This window comes from Bos javanicus, chromosome 1, assembly GCF_032452875.1.
Source record: "Bos javanicus breed banteng chromosome 1, ARS-OSU_banteng_1.0, whole genome shotgun sequence".
Lineage (NCBI taxonomy): Eukaryota > Metazoa > Chordata > Mammalia > Artiodactyla > Bovidae > Bos > Bos javanicus.
This window is the reverse complement of record NC_083868.1, coordinates 84049413-84067961: the sequence shown is the minus strand read 5'-3', so window position 1 is coordinate 84067961 and position 18549 is coordinate 84049413. Positions and strand designations below refer to the sequence as shown.

Genomic DNA, 18549 nt, shown 5'->3' with positions numbered 1-18549 from the left:
TCTGGCAACTCCGCCCCAGTGAGGACCAGGTATGGAGGTGGCTCAGCTGGCTGCATTGTGGGGAACCTGGCAGTGCCAGGTGTGCAAGGGAGCCGGTGGCCGTGGGTACATGAGATTTTCACAGTATTTGGCAGCTCTACCCTAGTGAGGACTAGGTGTGGAGGTGGCACAGATGCTTGGATCCCAAGAAACCTGGATGCGCCAGATGTATAGGGAAGCCAGCAGCCACAGGTGCAGGATATAAGGATATAAAAAGGCTATTAGAGCCTTTTTCTAGCCTCTGGCAGCTGGTGGTCAAAGGGCTTCCTTGGCTGGTCCTTCTATGGTGCTTGGTGCAGCAAGCACTCAAAGGGCCCTCCTGGCTGGGGTCCCTCTCTATTGCTCAGTGTGTCAGGCACTCAAAGGGCCACTATCTCTGGGGTCTTTCTCCATCAGCTGCTAGCATCAGTATGTGGGGGGAGAGAGAGGCTACAGTGATGGTCCTACTCCCTGCACTTGACTCAGCAGTATCACCCTGCCTCCAGAGCTGCCCAGCTTTCCTCCAAGGACATTCTTCTATCTCCTCCCTCACATCCCCTCAGGATGTCTCCCACAGTCAATAGCAATCCTTGTCCTGGGATTGCTCTCCAGTCCCTACCCAGCCACTGTGCATTCTGGAAGACCTGTGTCCCTGTCTGGGGTACATAGGGCTGCAGTACAGATTGTTTGTGTGGTTCTCACTCCATTCAGACCTTCACAGATCAGCTGCTTCATCCTCCAACAGCCTCAAATGCCTTCCCTTTGTCCCAAACTATTCCTCCAATGCGGGGGTTTCACCCCTGCTTCAGTCCCTCCACCCCATGTGTTCAGGTCCAGTCCTACTCACTCTCTTTCTGTTTTTTCCCTTCCTTCCTTCATTCTACCAAGTTTTGTGTCAATCTATGTATTCCCTTCTGGTGGTCAGGGACTCCAGACAGCTCTCAGCTGGTGCTCTGTGAGATCCTCTGCATCTGAAGATGTATTCCTGATGCAAGCTCAGAGAGAGATATACTCTGTGGCCACCTACTGCGCTGCCATCTCATCATCTCCTCCAAAATAGTTTTTATGTATCTTTAATTCTGGTTCAGGATGAAAAACCTATGATAAGGCTGTGATGGAAAACCCAGGTAGGGCTATGGAAGGGATCTTCTAGGTTGGTTAAAGCTCTGAGGGTTGAAGACTATTTCTCCACTGTGTCTAATAGCTTGAAACCTGGGGAATCTTCATTTCCTTGCTTTCAGTTTATCACAAATACTGCTCTTAGACTTATTAGTCCTACTTTGAGCTGCTGAAAAATGTTTAAGTTGTTTAATTTATTGTCTCAGGCTCATTAAAAAAAAAAAGAGCAAGAGAATGAAAAGAAGGGTTGATTGGGAGAGAGAGAAGAAATGCGAAAGACTTAGAAAGTAGAGGGCATCTGGATCAGGTTTCCCAGTGGCTCAGCAGTAAAGAATCTGCCTGCAATGCAGAAAGACACAGGAGATCTGGGGTCAGTCCCTGGGTGGGGAAGATTCCCTGGAGAAAGAAATGGCAACCCGCCCCAGTATTCTTTCTTGAAAAATTCCATGGATAGAGGAGCCTGGCAGTCCATGGGTTGCAAAGAGTCAGACACAACTGAGCACTGCACTGTACTTGATACCGTAGAAAATAAAGTGGAAGAAATATTTTCTGAGAGTTTCAGTTTCGCAGTTCTTTTGAGAGTGTTAATACAACTTTAGCGAAGAATTTAAGCCTGCTGTTTGACTCTTGTCCTAGACAATGTCAATCACAAATTGGCATTTGCTAAGGTCATTTGTCACCTCCCTCTGTGGAGACTGAATCCTGTGCTACTGCAGCTGTTGTGAAGAGTGAAGCACTCTGTGCTCCAGGGAAGCTGGTGGAACACGTCTTTAGATAGTTAGATATTTTCAGGAACCTATCTTATAATTCCCAATCCTTGCATCTTCTCATATCTAGAAAAGCACTAAATCCCTTCATGGTGACATCAGCTCCTCATGACTAGCAGAAAACTTTTTGTAAAATAAGTGCATGATGGCACTGAACTCTCGTTTCACCAAAATCTTCTATACTGACCTTCCCCAGCTACCACTTTGGAGCAGTTTCTCAGAACTGCCTCCTGGACTGCAGTCCTCATTTTGCCCCAAATAGAACTTAACTCACACTTGCACTTTGTGCATCTCTTTTTTAGTTGACAACAGTTAGCTTAGTCATTCAGAGGAGGATTATCTACCTCAGGGATCAGGGGGGCCAGTCTTCCATTTCAGGAGGCTTTGCAGGAAACCAGGCTTGCAGTCCTTCCCACCCAGCAGGGTGAACTCAGTTCACGCTGGGTGAAGTCCTGCAAAGATCTCCCAGTTTGCATTCAAAGGGCAGATACAAGTTTTTAGACCATTTGTGTTTCCATTTGCCCTTGTCATTTATATAGAAAATACACTATTTAATCACAAGGTTATTTTGATTTATTAGGGGCATAGACTTACTCTCTTGAGAAAGCAACGTGCCAGAAGTTCAGGGTTTTCGGTGCATTTTTCCAATTCTTTTAGAAAAGTCCTAGGGAAAGAAAAGTATAATATTGTTTTGATTTTTATATATATGGGATTAACAAAACTTTTTTTTGAAGTAAAATCACATAATGCCTTAAGAAATGCATAGAAAAATATTGTTTTCCAGGCTTTACCGCTTTTGACTCATCTTCAACATGCTGATTTGGAAGAAAAAAATATATATTCTGTGCCATTAATAGGATTCTGTGAAACCACTCATACCTGTTCGGGTAATTCTAAGCACCAGACAAATTGAATACACTGATGATCTCTGCTGCATGATAGTGACATTAACAAGAACCACTGTTGTTGCTGTTACTACTACTACTATCATTGAAAGCTGACTATAAGTCAGGCATAAGCTAAGTGCTTTGCAAATAGTATCTGATTTAATCCTCCACCAAACCTTGCAAAACAGGGTTTCATAAGTGTGAAACCTGAGGTTCAAAGAAGCTGTATAACTTCTCCAGCAAAAGAAACAGAAATAGTATTTTTATTTCAGCTTTGTGTCTGACCAATAGACAAAGAGATGTGGTTAAGAAACAACTGTGATTCCATTCACCAAGCAGTCTCTTCCTTCCTGTCAAGTAGATGTGAGAGCCTGGAGCCATTAGAATGGGTAAAGTAGTAAGCACAAGATGTGGTTTTGTCATCTGTAAAATGAAAGAGTTGGAACGTGATTTCCAAAGTCCCCTCCTTTTCTCATTCTTTAGAACCCAACACCTTGGGCTAAAAGGACAATTGGGCTAAAAGGACAGGAGCTATGGGCTAAAAGGACAGTTGTCTGACTGGTTAGCATTTTCTAACACCCTGGTTCCCAGCACCCCCCTATGATAATAGGTAAGTGGATTTGTGTCTTAGTCAACTTTGTACTCCTAATGCGGAACACAGTGCCTGACACAGAACAGTTGCTCAACAAATGCTGATGTGTGAATAGATGAATAAGGAAAGGAACTCACAAATGAATACAACATCGATGCCTGACTCTAGTACATGCTCCATTAATGTCTTTTCCCTTCTTCCTTGGGGACCTTCTCATCTCATCCCACCCCAATCCAATCCACTGAAGCTGAGTTTCAGCTTTAGCACCAATGAGTATTCAGGACTGATTTCCTTTAGGACTGACTCGTTTGATCTCCTTGCAGTCCAAGGGACTCTCAAGAGTCTTCTCCAACACCACAGTTCAAAAGCATCAATTCTTCAGCACTCATACATACATGACTATTGGAAAAATCATAGCTTTGACTAGATGGACCTTTGGCAGCAAAGTGATGTCTCTGCTTTTTAATATGAAAAGCTGGAACTCCAATACTTTGGCCACTTGATGCAAAGAACTGACTCATTGGAAAAGACCCTGATGCTGGGAAAGTTGAAGGCAGGAAGAAAAGGGGACAACAGAGGATAAGGTGGTTGGATGGCATCACCAACTCAATGGACATGAGTTTGAGCAAGCTCCAGGAGCTGGTGAGGGACAGGGAAGCCTGGTGTGCTACAGTCCATGGGGTCACAAAAAGTCAGACATGACTGAGAGACTGAACTGAACTGAACTGATTTCCATCCTTCTCTTATTTTCCATTTTCTCTGATAATTTGAATCATTATATACCTGCTGTGAAATTCGTAAAGTTCTCTAATGTTCCCAAAGAGAAACTCCTTGTTATTCCGCAGAACATCTGGAATTAGATGCTTCAGCCAGATAAAATCCATTGGAATGATATATCCCTGCAGAGGTGGAGAGAGAGTAGGTTTTACAAACAGGAACACATAAGATATGATCTGAATTAGACAGTGTAGAGGCCAAAACTTTAATAATTGGGGAGTATGGCACACATGTTTCCTGCAAGCCATTCCTTCAGGTACTTTCTTTCGATGTTATAGTCCTCATTGGTCTATCTTCAGAATAAGATGGCTTAATGGCAATGATAATATGATGGCATTTTTACAGGAAGAACAAATCCATTTTTTAAATTTGCCACAAAAGTCAAATGGAAAAGGAAAAAAACTTACCCCTTATTTTATGACCTGATGCAATTACTATTGTCTTATTTCTTTTATGGCTTTTTAAAAGCTTATTATGTATGGTTATAATCACAGTACATATATAATTTGTAGTCTGTTTTTCTATATGTATTTTTAGACTCTGGTTGTAAATTTTTAAAAGTACTATTTTTAATTTAATCTTACAAGCATTTATTTCAATGTTGATGTTTATTATTAAAAATAATTATTTTGTAACAGTTGACTAATACTGCATTTAGCATCAACCATTCCCGTTTTTATTGGATATTTGGTTTTATTCTGATGTTTTATTGTAAAAACTTTCCATTATAAGTTTTACATATAGTTTATTTCTCAAGATTACTACCTTAGGAAAATAGAGAAAATATAAATTTTACTCTTAAGTAAAAAGAATACTACTTAATACAATGAGAAACAATTCTATTTATCAAAATGTTTAAATTATCACATCTGTTGTTGGCAAGCATATGATGAACCTAAGTGGGGCATTACTAGAATCATATGAGTTGCTACAATCCTTTGGAAGTTATTTTGTTACATGAATCAACAATCATAGAATGCTCTTATTCCTCCTGAAAAAACAAAACAAAACAAAAACAAAAAAAACAAACAACATACCAGTTGTGCTATTATAAGACCTGAAACTTTGGTGGGAATTCTAGAGACATAAGGCAACTATCCTGAATTTCTTTCTGCAACAAAATTTTTACAGTTTGAATACATGATTAACATCCCCCTTGCCCCAAATCTACTTACATCAATTATGTTCTTAATCTCTTTTATGTAAGTCACTTCAGTCTCAACCAAGTCACGTATAATATGCCTGAATCAGCAGCAGGTGGGAAGATGAAAGAGAGAGAGAGTGGGGTGGGGGGAAGCAGTGTTTTAGAATTCTTTTACAATAACAGTCATCAATACAGTTCCCCTCAGTGGCTCACCTACTTAGGTTGTAGTCAGTTCATTCTGTTCTGCTGAACACCCAAGGCCAACATCTCACAAAACCACACTCTGGCATGAGAAGAAATGGCAAAGTTAAAGGACTCAGAATCCATGTATGCAGCCAGAGAATGACCTATTTGTGGGCCATAGTGTGGGGGGCAAGAGGGCAGACACTGGAGTAGAAAATATCAGGTTTGGTTTCTTGGTCAGGAAGGTCTGCCTGATCCCTACATTGCACACGTGGTTTCCTAGATTTTATCTCCAGCCTTCTGCTATTTCATTGCTCACATCATGATCTTTGACCTATAGGGATGCCTTTTTTTTGTGCATGGGGTTGGATGCCTGTCCTTCCCCCTTCCTCTGGCATTCCATGTTTCTGTGTGATTGATGTCCTACAGCCAGAAGACATGAGCTTTTTCTGTTTCTATTGGAAAGGCAGGTGGGAGGTGTGGTATGCAGAATTCTAACATGGCCTGCAAGATTCCTGGCCCCTAGTGTACATACACCTCCTCCCAGTTAGTCAATCAAACACTAACATAAGTGAAGATATTTTGCCATTCTGTTTTGTTCCAAATCAGTTGACCTTAAGATAGGTAGATTATCAGGTTGGGCATGTCCTACTCACGTGGACTCTAGATCAGGATCTAAAAGTCAGTGAGATTGGAAGCACAAGAAGGATATAGCACAAAGGACATTCTTCTTTGCTGGATTTGGAGATGGAGGTGGGGTATGCACCAAGGATCACAGGCAGCCTCTAGAAGCTGAGTGAAAGTGAAGTCACTCAGTCATGTCCGACTCTTTGCGACCTCATGGACTATAGCCTACCAGGCTCCTCCCTCCATGAAATTCTCCAGGCAAGAGTACTGGAGTGGGTTGCCATTTCCTTCTCCAGGGGATCTTCCTGACCCAGGGACTAACCCGGGTCTCCCGCATTCCAGGCAGATGCTTTAACCTCTGAGCCACCAGGGAAGCTGAATGGCCCCCAGCTAACAGCCAGCAAGGAAACAGAACTTCAGTCCTATGGTTGCAAGGAACTGAATTCAGCCACAACCGCATAAACTTAGAAGATAACTTGTAAGAAGTGCAACTGGCCAACACCTTGATTTTATCTATGTGACTTCAGCAAAAAGCCAGTCTTGCTATGCTCAGGCTCCTGAGGCAACAGTGGGCTGAACTGTTAAGCTTGTGGCTGGTTTTCAATGCAGCAATAGAAAAACAAAAGAAAAAGTGAGGCCAGTCCCCACGTCTATCTCCAGACTGTTTTCTTTCTCTCCTCAGGTTGTGTGGCCACACTTTCCTTTTTAGGGCTTTCTTTCGGGCCTCCAAGTGAATCAGTGTTTGTACAAGTGTTCACATGTAGAATATATACATTTGTGGTTTCCTATGAGCTGCTCATGAGTTATCTATTAAACAGTAGCCTACCCTAGAAAATAGTTTATTTTCCTTTCATAAGAATAGATATGACAAATAGGGACAAATAATCAAAGGATGCGATATAGGAAATTCACACAAATACACAAATGACTATTAGTCTTATAAAAAAATGCTCAGTACATATGAATCCAACAAAAGCATGGTATAAAGAGGTAACAATTTTCAGCTTCTATAGTATGTCAGACATTGCAAACCTCAAAGGAAGACTGGCAGATGAAGATATGAAAACATGCTCGGATAATACTAGCAAAAGTATAAATTTGTGCAAGATATCTTGAAAATAACTCATCGTGATTTAAAACACACACTGACTGGTGTGTGTGACTTAACTCAGCATTTTCACTTCTAAACATGTTCATTGTTTGTAATTAAAACAACAGAACCTCAACAACAACAAGACACAAACTGGAAATTACTTAAATTATGGTACATACACGCAATGAAATGCCATGCAGTTTTTAAAAAGAATGAAGCTGACTGAATCATGCTGATACGACACAGTCCAAGAGTTTTAAGTGAATTAAAAAACAACAACCAAATGTACAACAATGTGTAGAATATGACTAGTTGTATAAAATTCACACTATTTGTGTAAAATGAGTGTGTGTACATACATATATGTAAAATTATCTATGCTTAGAAAATTCATGCCAAGAAGCTTAAAACATTTTTAACAGTGATTCCCTTTAGAGTGATAATGAAGACAAGAAAATAGGGGAAAATTTTTTACATTTTACTCTTCACCCTTCTTCAGTCTTTGATTTGAAAAAAAATGTAAGGACTTGTTGGTGGTCCAGTGGTTGAGAATCCACCTTCCAATGCAGAGGACACCAGTTTGATCCCTGGTTGGGGAACTAAGATCCCACATGCCACAGGGGAACTAAGCCAACCAATGACAATGAATGAGCCTGCACACTCCAGAGTTCATGCTCTGCAGTAAGAGAATCCCACAGATATAACAGAGAAGCCCCATTCCCCATGTTGCAACTAGGAAAAGGATGAGTGCTGCAATGAAGACCCCGTGTAGCAAAAATAAAAATTTAAATACTTACTGCGTTTATAATGTTAAAAAATGGTTTACATGACACTTTAAAATGAATGTTACTGACAGTAATGACATATACACCCTATTTGAAAGATATCCTACAGTTTACCCTATACTGTAACTCAATGATTATTTTTTCTTAAAATGAAAAATTTATATCTATTTATAAATGCTTGTTATAAGACAAAACTGATAAAGGACAGCCATTAACCAAGGATACAATTTCAAGAAGTATAATTCTACCAAAAAAGTTACTTCAAGATCATATTTATTAGTAGCTAATGAGTCTCTTGTCCCATCACTTCATGGGAAATAGATGGGGAAACAGTGGAAACAGTGTCAGACTTTATTTTCTGGGGCTCCAAAATCACTGCTGATGGTGACTGCAGCCATGAAATTAAAAGACGCTTACTCCTTGGAAGGAAAGTTATGACCAACCTAGACAGCATATTAAAAAGCAGAGACATTACTTTGCCAACAAAGGTCCGTCTAGTTAAGGCTATGGTTTTTTCAGTGGTCGTGTATGGATGTGAGAGTTGGACTGTGAAGAAAGCTGAGCGCCAAAGAATTGATGCTTTTGAACCGTGGTGCTGGAGAAGACTCTTGAGAGTTCCTTGGACTGCAAGGAGATCCAACCAGTCCATTCTAAAGGAGATCAGTCCTGGGTGTTCATTGGAAGGACTGATGCTGAAGCTGAAACTCCAATACTTTGGCCACCTCCTGCAAAGAGTTGACTCACTGGAAAAGACTGTGATGCTGGGAGGGATTGGGGACAGGAGGAGAAGGGGACGACAGAGGATGAGATGGCTGGATGGCATCACCATCTCGATGGACATGAGTTTGAGTAAACTCCGGGAGTTGGTGATAGACAGGGAGGCCTGGCGTGCTGCGATTCATGGGGTCGCAAAGAGTCGGACACGACTGAGCGACTGAACTGAACTGAAGTGAATCAGTCTCTAAGTAAAATGTTCCTTTGATTTTTGTAAATCATCCTGAAATTATGATAATTGCTATGTCAGAAAGAAATACAGGCCTCAATACCAATCTGTTTCTAAGAGCCATGACATTAAGTAGGACCACAGCAACAGTTAAACATTCATAGAAAACCAGAGTGCAGCCAGCCTCTTATGCCCCTGTGAAGCACTGGGCTTAAGTAACTTGGCAAGGCTGTTTAAGGATGTATTGACAATTAAATGAAGTCACAAGGCAGAAATAACTAAGTGGTGGGCAGAAGTAAGTCTTATCATTCAACATTTATATAAGAACTTAGAGACCCCTAGGAGTCTTTAACATCTGACACAAGAAAATATTCACAACTCAGAAGCAAAAAAAATCCCTGGTCAGGTCATGTTCCAACTTCAACTGCTTCATTTTAGTACTTTTTTGAGTGCAATGGATAAAACTCCCAACAACAGGAAGTCCCCTGAACACTGGTGGGCTTCATTTCAGTTCAGATTAAAAAAAAAAATTCTCATACCATTGTTAGTCATTCTTTTTCTTTTCTTCTCCTTTGTTTTCCTTTCAAATAACTTTATAATACTGGAGAAAATTAATGATTCTAGCTGATGATTGCCTACTTTATTATTCCAAATCACTTTGTTCACAGGAAAAAACTCAAGGATTTAATATCTAAAGTCATCAAGTGTATATTATGCAGGTGAAAACATTGGGAGTACTCAAGTAATTTTAAAACTTTAAACATGTAGAGCAATTTATGTCCTGGTGGATATCTACCCAGGGGTGGAACACTGTAATTATGATGGGGTTGATGATGCCAGATCAGCCTGCACGAATGTACTCTACACTAAATGTACTCTCTGGCTTTGATTTACACATAAAAATGGATCTCCCTTCACCCACATCCCTAGGTCATTAAGGAGGAAATGGTAAGGGACTATTTTTTTTCTGAAGCTACATTTCAAGGTAGCATAAAAACATAACTTTGTATGGCTAATTCCATCCTATATAACACCTCCTCTTTGCTTCAGATGACACCATAACCAAGAGACAGGAAAGGAAAGCTTTTAAAAAGATGAATGCAGCCCTATTTTGTACACAAGATTATTAATGCAGTATGTACGTGTTAGGATTTCCTAGTAAGTTTCTTCTTTGCCCACACACCTTAATCTGTTCCCTCTTTTAACCCTTGCCCCCATCCCCTCCTCAATTTCCCAGCTCTCCAATAGAAGAATGTTCTTTTGAAAACCAGTCTGTTAGAAGTATATTTTTGCTCATTAACTGTCAATACAATTTGCCATCAAAGGATTTCATTTACTCCTCATAGTCTATCATATCACACACATCAAAACTATTATAGATATTCACTTAAAAAAAGCTAGTTTTCATCTCATACTCTCTTTGCAAAAATGAAACATCTGTTTTTATCCTTTTCAAACCCCAAAGCTTCTGATGTAATGGATATTCATCTTCTTAAACCTTTCTTTTCCTTTGGTTTCTCTTTATTATTCATGTTTCATTTACCAGCCTGTTTCTTCTCTATTCCTTTTTTGTTTCGTCTTTCTCCTTATGTCTAATATTGCTGCTCCCTCAAGATCTGAACTCAAGTTTCTAGACTTCCTTCTCTCCTCTTCCCTCATGCTGTTGACTCTCCCACATCTTTATCTTCCTGCCAAATCTTTGGTCATGCTCAAGCCCAAATGTCTTCACCTGGATGCCTCACAGACACCTCAACACCTCGGGTTGAAGCAGAATTCATCAGACAGAAATAGCATACGTATTGGTACTTACATGCTCCATCACTCAGTCATGTCTGACTCTTTGTGACCCCATGGACTGTAGCCCATCAAGCTCCTCTGTCCATAGAATTTTCTAGGCAAGAATACTGGAGTGGGTTGCCATTTTCTCCTTCAAGGGATCTTCCCAACCCAGAGACCAAACCCATATCTCTTGCGTCTCCTACATTGGTAGGTGGACTCTTTACAACTGAACCACCTGGGAAGCCCTATGCATATTGGTGGAAAAGTCGTATTCTAAGGTTCCTAAAAATCACCCTGTTTATTTAACTTATATGCAGAGTACATTATGAGAAACGCTGGGCTGGAAGAAGCACAAGCTGGAATCAAGATTGCCGGGAGAAATATCAATAACCTCAGATATGCAGATGACACCACCCTTATGGCAGAAAGTGAAGAGGAACTAAAAAGCCTCTTGATGAAAGTGAAAGAGGAGAGTGAAAAAGTTGGCTTAAAGCTCAACATTCAGAAAACGAAGATCATGGCATCTAGTCCCATCACTTCATGGGAAATAGATGGGGAAACAGTGGAAACAGTGTCAGACTTTATTTTCTGGGGCTCCAAAATCACTGCAGATGGTGACTGCAGCCATGAAATTAAAAGACACTTACTCCTTGGAAGGAAAGTTATGACCAACCTAGATAGCATATTCAAAAGCAGAGACATTACTTTGCCAACAAAGGTCCATCTAGTCAAGGCTATGGTTTTTCCAGTGGTCATGTATGGATGTGAGAGTTGGACTGTGAAGAAGGCTGAGCGCCAAAGAATTGATGCTTTTGAACTGAGGTGTTGGAAAAGACTCTTGAAAGTCCCTTGGACTGCAAGGAGATCCAACCAGTCCATTTTAAAGGAGATCAGTTCTGGGTGTTCTTTGGAAGGACTGATGTTGAAGCTGAAACTCCAATACTTTGGCCACCTCCTGCAAAGAGTTGACTCACTGGAAAAGACTGTGATGCTGGGAGGGATTGGGGGCAGGAGGAGAAGGGGACAACAGAGGATGAGATGGCTGGATGGCATCACCATCTCGATGGACATGAGTTTGTGTGAACTCCGGGGGTTGGTGATGGACAGGGAGGCCTGGCGTGCTGCAATTCATGGGGTCCCAAAGAGTCGGACATGACTGAACGACTGAATTGAACTGAACTGAAAACACAGTTGTTATTGCAAATTCTTCCCTGCCATTATTGCTTACATTCAATCTGTCACCAAGTCTTGTCTTTTCATCTCTGAATACACCTCTTGGAATTACCACTTATTCTCCATTTCCAGTACCTCCAATACAGAGCAAACTCCCCTGTCTTCTTATCTTGAATACTTTGGCACAATCCTAGCAGCTCACTTGTGCCCCTGAGATCTCATTCCCATCAATCTATTACACAGACCACCAGTTTATGCCCTTCCTAAAGCTCCAAGTCCATTATGCCATCATTCTCTGTCTTAAAAGCCTTAAAATAGCTTTCAATTGCCCACAACTGTCAATGTTCCTCCCAGGATTTCAAGACTCTCCATTCATGTGAAAAGAATTTTCTTAGGGTGCTTGCTCAAAAGGTAAATACAGATCGAAAGATTCAGAATGATTCAGATGCTGCGAAAGATTGAAGACAGGAGGAGAAGAGGGAGACAGAAGATGAGATTGTTGATGGTTGGGTGGCATCATTGACTCAATGGACATGAGTTTGAGCAAACTCCGGGAGATAGTAAAGGACAGGGAAGCCTGGCAAGCTGCAGTCCATGGGGTGGCAATGAGTCAGACACAACTGAGTGACTGAACAACAACAAGATTCAGGATGAGGAGCAATATGGTCAAAGAAAACAAAAAAAGCCATCAGTTAATCCTTATTTTACAAGTGGAAAAAGAAGGGCCCAGAGCCATGCATGGACTTGCCCAATGTCTTTGGCTTTGGCAAAGTCAATGTTTTTGCTAACACATTATGTTGCCCCTCTTGACCTACGTTTGGGGATGCATTTAAAATTCTGTTTGCTGATTATGAAATAAAACACAAATTGAAATGAAACTAGCATGATGATATAACAATACTGAGTTTCAGAAAAATAGGTTTCCAGGTCTATCTCTGCTTCTAATATGCAGGGTAGCTTTGAACAAGCCATTTTCTTTCTTGGGGTCTCCATTTCTTCATGGATTAGATCAGCTCGAGTATCCCTACTGGCTCTCATAGGTCATTTGCTAAATATCTTATCATCTTTTCTAAAAATTTATTTTTAATTGGAGAATAATTGTTTTACAATGTTGTGTTGGCTTCTGCCATACATCAACATAAATTGCCCACAGGTATACATATGTCCCCTGCTTCCTGAACCACCCTCCCACCTTCCGGCCCATCCTACCCATGTAGGTTGCCACAGAGCACAGAGTTGAGCTCCCTGAGTCATACAGCAAATTGTCACTGGCTATCTAATTTTCTATATGGTAATGAATATGTTTCAATGCCACTTCCTGAATTTGTATATCTTATCATCTTGAATAAGATATATGAAATGATCTTTGGTTTAATCACACCTTGCTTCTCATTTCTCACAAGAAAAAAAGCAAAGGTCATAAGCTTTTCAGTTAATGTGTGACTGCATGCACAGTAGGATGGCAAGGAGAAGGAATCGGCGTGGGCTGGAGAGGTCCTAGAGGTGAGATCTGAACTGTCCTCTGGGTAAGAAGTGAGGACTTGCAGCAAGACAGGAGGGTGACCCAGGAAGGAGGAAACAGGAGTAGGGGCTAGGAGTCCTGGCTACATGCAGGGCCCTGTGAGAACCAGGCTGCTGGGGCAGGGTCTGGGTGGGGAGTGTGGGAGGCAGGGGGAGCACGAATGCAGGAGATGGTCATTGTGCCAGGTGGTGGTGGGACCCAGGGAAAGGTGCAGGAGACTGAGTTGGCCAACAGGGCAGGGAATGTCAGGAGCCTGTTTTGTTCAGCACAGAATAGGTCCTGAGGCTTCAGACGTACAAAAACATGCTCTTAGTTCCACATCCTTCTTCTGTTTGATTAGGTGTTCCATAACTGTTTAATAAATTCCCAGAACTATAAATGGTAACAATATGAAACACTATGGATCCATAAGATGACCATGTTGAAATTAGTGATTCTTTAAGCATTAATAAAAGGTCTGATGAATATAAATAGTTCTCTACCTTCTGGAAGGCTAACAGTTACTAATGTGCCATCAGTTGAAAGTCTTGCTCAGTTACTGATGTGCCATCAGCTCCTTCTCCTGTTTTATATCTCAGTTTCTATATTTGGTCTGATGTTAGCTGGATTTGATCTTATTACTCTGATGTGTTTAGGGTAAACTACCTTAAATTCTTTTTAGAGCAGGATGGGGCACAAATAACTATTAAAGTTTATCTGGATGGGTGCTCACTTTTCAATATCACATAATAAATAATGACAAAGTAATTTCATGCATACTGTACTTTTTGAAAGAGGGATTGATTACAAACACAATCCCATTTATCCTAATTCAAGTTAACAATCCTGTATTCGTGTAGTATTTTGGGAATTATAATTGTTTTTCTTTTTGGCTGTATCACACGGCTTGTGGGATCTTAGTTCCCCAACCAGGGAATGAACCAGGGTTCTTGGCAGTGAAAGGATGGAGTCCTAACCATTGGACTGCCAGGGAATTCCTCCCATTTTTAAGAATTGCAGTAAAATATATATTACATAAAATTTTCCATTAATTTTTTAATTTTTTGCCCATGCCACATGGCCTGTCGGATTCTAGTTCCCAACCAGGGATAGAACCCACAGCCCCCTGCATTGGAAGTGTGGAGTCTTAACCACTGGACCACCAGGGAAGTCCTGAAATTTGCCATTTAAATGATTTTTAAGTGTATGATTCAGTGGAATTAAAATATATTCACAATGTTGTGCACAACCAGCAGAACTTTTTCATCAACCCAAACTGAAACTCTGTCCCCATCAAAGACTAACAACGTCCTTCCTACTCCCAGGCCCTGGCAACCTCCATTCCACACTCCATTTTCTGTTTCTATCATTTTGCCTAGGTAAGTGGAACCATACACCATTTATTATTTTTTATCTGGCTTATTTCACTTAACACAATGTTTTCAAAGTTCATTCATGATTTAGCAGTATCAGATTTCATTCCTGTTGAAGGCTTTACATCTTCTATTGTTTGCATAGACCATATTTCGCTTATCCACTCGCTTGTTGATGGCCACTTGGGTTGTTTCCGCCTTTTGGCTATTGGGAATAACGTGAACATTAGTTTGTGAATCTCCGTTGAGTCATTGATTTCACTTCCTTTGGGTATACACCCAGAAGTAAAATTGCTAAATTCTATTTTTAACATTTGAGGAACCACCATACTGTAGTGTTTTACATTCCCACCAGCAAGGCACCAGGGTTCCAATGTCTCCACATCCTCATCAACACTCATTATTTTCCTTTTTTTTTTTTTTTTAAACATTTATTTACATGGCTGTGTCAGGTCCAGATGCAACAGGACCTTCATTGCATCATGTGGGATCTTTCTTGCGGTGCACTGACTCTCTAGTTGTGGCACAGGCTTAGTTGCTCCACAGCACATGGGATCTTCCCAGACCAGGGATTGAACCTGTGTCCCCTGCATTGTAGACAGATTCTTAACCACTGGACCACCAGGGAAGTCCTTATTTTCCATTTTAAAAATAATAGCTAACCTCATACAGTTATTTTTTAAATATGCATATTTTTTAAATATGCATATCATCTTCCTTGATGCATTCAACACCTGACAAAAAGCTCCTCCAGGACAGATATCCTATCATCCATCCCTTGTCCCCATACCTTACAAGTAGGCAAATTCTCAATAAGTATTTACTGAATGGATGAATGGTAGATTTAAGGAGCAGACACAAATTCTGTAAGCAGGAGCAGGTATTAACTGTTATTATCATTTCACAGAAGAGGAAATTGGGACTCAGAGCATTAAGTGACTTGACTGAGGTCAAACTACTGGCTTGGTGCTGCCAGAAAGAGGTCGTGTCCAGGATGTCTAGCTCTAGAACTAAAGACTAGTGTGTCAAGGGCGAATGTCAGTCCACTGAAAGAGTACCCAATATTCGGACTCGGCAGCATGTCTCCATAAGGGACAGGGCTCACACAATAAGGACACAGGTAAGCAGGTTAGAGAAAAAGGGGTGGCTCAGCCCATAATCCATTTTGAAAGGTATATTTTTTTCAGAGAACATGATTTATCAAGAACTTTAGAACTGGCTTTTGAGAAGTGCTGTTATAAGAAAAATCTCTCTATAGCCATTTTAAATTCCTAACTAATGATCTATATTTTAAATAATACTCAATACAAATCTGAAGCAAGCTTATAACTGCATTTTAGAATTAATTTGAATAGGATTTGAACCATGTATGCTCCATAAAGCAGGCAATGAGAGCTTAATAATTATTAACTATTAAGAAAAGGGCAATAGAGAATTATATTTTGGTTGTCCCTTAAATATTAGTGCAACCAAATTTAAGTGCAAAATTTCTATCACAAATGATTGCATCTGAGTCAAGCACGCAGCCCCCATATCATAGTCAATACCTATTTTCTGAACATCTCCATGGACTGTGATTTTCTTCTTTTCCTCTGTACCATCTCATCACAGGACCCAAATAGCTTTTCCTCAGTTTAGATAACTGTGGGAAGGCTAGTGCCAATTGTCTTTTAAGATGTAAGTGTTAATCAGGTAGCATTCAAGAGTGTCCCTACACAAGTATCAAGTGTCCCTCCTGGCTTGGAGAGAAAAAGATGGAGTTAGAGGCAGCCCCTGGAATCTGTATAGAATGCTGCATGGCTCTGGGAGTGTGAAGTGAATGTCTGATCTTTAGGTGGAGAGGGGAGAAGAAATGCTGAGGATCACTGGCAGGGAGTTGGTACCAGGTCATTGTCACAAGTGCTGTTTGAGCTTTTGCAACATGGAAAGAAAACCTGTCCCAGCCTCACTCCCACATGTCAATCCTTTGCCCCCACTACCTTCCCCAAGTGAGGCCCACTCAATCCGTAGCACAGTGCTACTGCACCAAGGAGGGTCACAGCAAGTAGGACCTGCATCTCCAAGACTGTCCCTGTCCCTGTTGGACCTCTGCTGAGGGTTTTAGGGTATGAGAGATGATCCCTGGGTTGGGGAGATCCCCTGGAGGAGGAATGGCAACTCAGTCTGGTGTTCTTGCCAGAAAAATCCCATGGACAGAGGACCCTGGCAGGCTGTGGTCCACAGGGTCACAAAGAGTCAGATGTGACTGAGCAACTAAGCATGCACATACGAAAGATGCCCTTATGTACTGGTGGAAGGAGATGGTATATTAAGGAGGTCCCCCCCTCATGCAGAAGAGAAAAACATAAAATGGGTTCTTAGAATGGCCTGTGGGTGAGTATCTCTTTGTGCTGTCAATTCCCTTCATCTTTCAGCTCTGGATGTACCTAGTATGATTTCATACAACTGCCAAGATCCCAGAACTGAGGCAGGCTGTTGAATGGTGCCAAACCACAAGAGCTACAGCAAGAACTGTAGGAAAGGGGGTAGTGTGCCTCCAGTGTCAGCATTTGGGCCTTGTTGACATGGAAGGCGAAGTATACTGGGGCCATTGTTCTGTGGATGAAGCTTCTTAGACCAAAAGGTTGAACTTTTGATGAATGTGGGCAGCATTCAGCAAAAATTGAATTCAACCAGTGGTTAATACATATTCACTCTTTGCAATGTATTGCAGAAGGGTTTTTTAAGGGAACTGGAGATTAGCAGGATGTAATCTTCACCTTTAAGAGGTGTAGGTCATTCAAAGAGTAGGGAAAACAGATCCATAGATATTGATACAGTGATAAAATGCCACTGACTGTTACTGACATGTAACAAACACCCTGGGTTGGGTCCACTGGTGAGAAGGATTCTGGCTCTTGGGGTCATCCAATACCCATCCATTCATCATTTCACAAACAGGTATTTGAATATCTCATTTTAGACCTGTTAAGCTTAAGACTGATGTGACACACTTAAGTGAAGACTTTCCAGTTTGGAGCTCAGAATCTAGATTAGATATATAAATCAAGCATTAAAGGCAATGGATGAGATCACCAAGGAGCAAACATGGTGAGAAAAGAATGCCCAGAAGGATATATGTGTGGGTAGGAGGAGGTGGTAGGCAGCAAAGGAGGAGGAGGCAGTGAAGGAGATGTTGCATTAACTGCTGATGCTCTATTAACAAAAAATGTATCTCTAGAGATGTGAAACATAGCAGGTCTTTTTATGGCAATGAAGCTGATGAGATAGAGCAGGAAGACCAGCTCACCAAGCCAGAAGAGCTTTCTGTAGCCCGTAATGAACATGAGAATGACACCTGTCCACCCAGGCCATGAGGTGCCATGCTCAGCATTTCGTGCATGTTACTGCTCTGTGATCAGTCCTCACTGCACCCTTCCAGGCAGGAATTACCATGGGGCACAGAGAAGTTAGGTCGCTTGCCCAGATCTCGTAGCCAGCAGGAACTAAGTCAGGATTCTACCCCCACCTCTCTAGCAGCCCAAGCCTTGCATGAACTCTTTCTGGCTTCAGAACACATAGCTTGTGGTATGTCTGAATTCATGGGGCAGTGCCTGTACAGGGTCTGTGAGAAAATCTCCCTACAGAAAGGGCAACGGAACAAGTCAAGCCTGGCATTGTGTTGGTATGCTTCAACTGTGTTAGGCATTAAGCAATCAGTTCTCCTTTCTTTATTTCAATAACACTTCTCTTTTGGGTTTCTTTTGCTCCCACCATCTCCCAGGATCTCTCTTGTACTCGTTTCAGTT

General features: G+C 41.2%; 1 protein-coding gene across 4 annotated transcripts in view; it reads right to left on the bottom strand.

Moving 5' to 3' along the window:
• MCF2L2 (MCF.2 cell line derived transforming sequence-like 2) overlaps window positions 1-18549 on the bottom strand; it is a 259475-nt gene that overhangs the window by 64097 nt on the left and 176829 nt on the right. For all 4 annotated transcript variants that reach the window (XM_061414608.1, XM_061414617.1, XM_061414625.1 and 1 more), the window contains 3 exons: window positions 5336-5402; window positions 4167-4282; window positions 2499-2568 (listed from right to left, as the gene is read on the bottom strand). In XM_061414608.1, the coding sequence (XP_061270592.1) occupies window positions 2499-2568; window positions 4167-4282; window positions 5336-5402 (253 nt within the window). The remainder of the gene's footprint in view (window positions 1-2498; window positions 2569-4166; window positions 4283-5335; window positions 5403-18549) is intronic.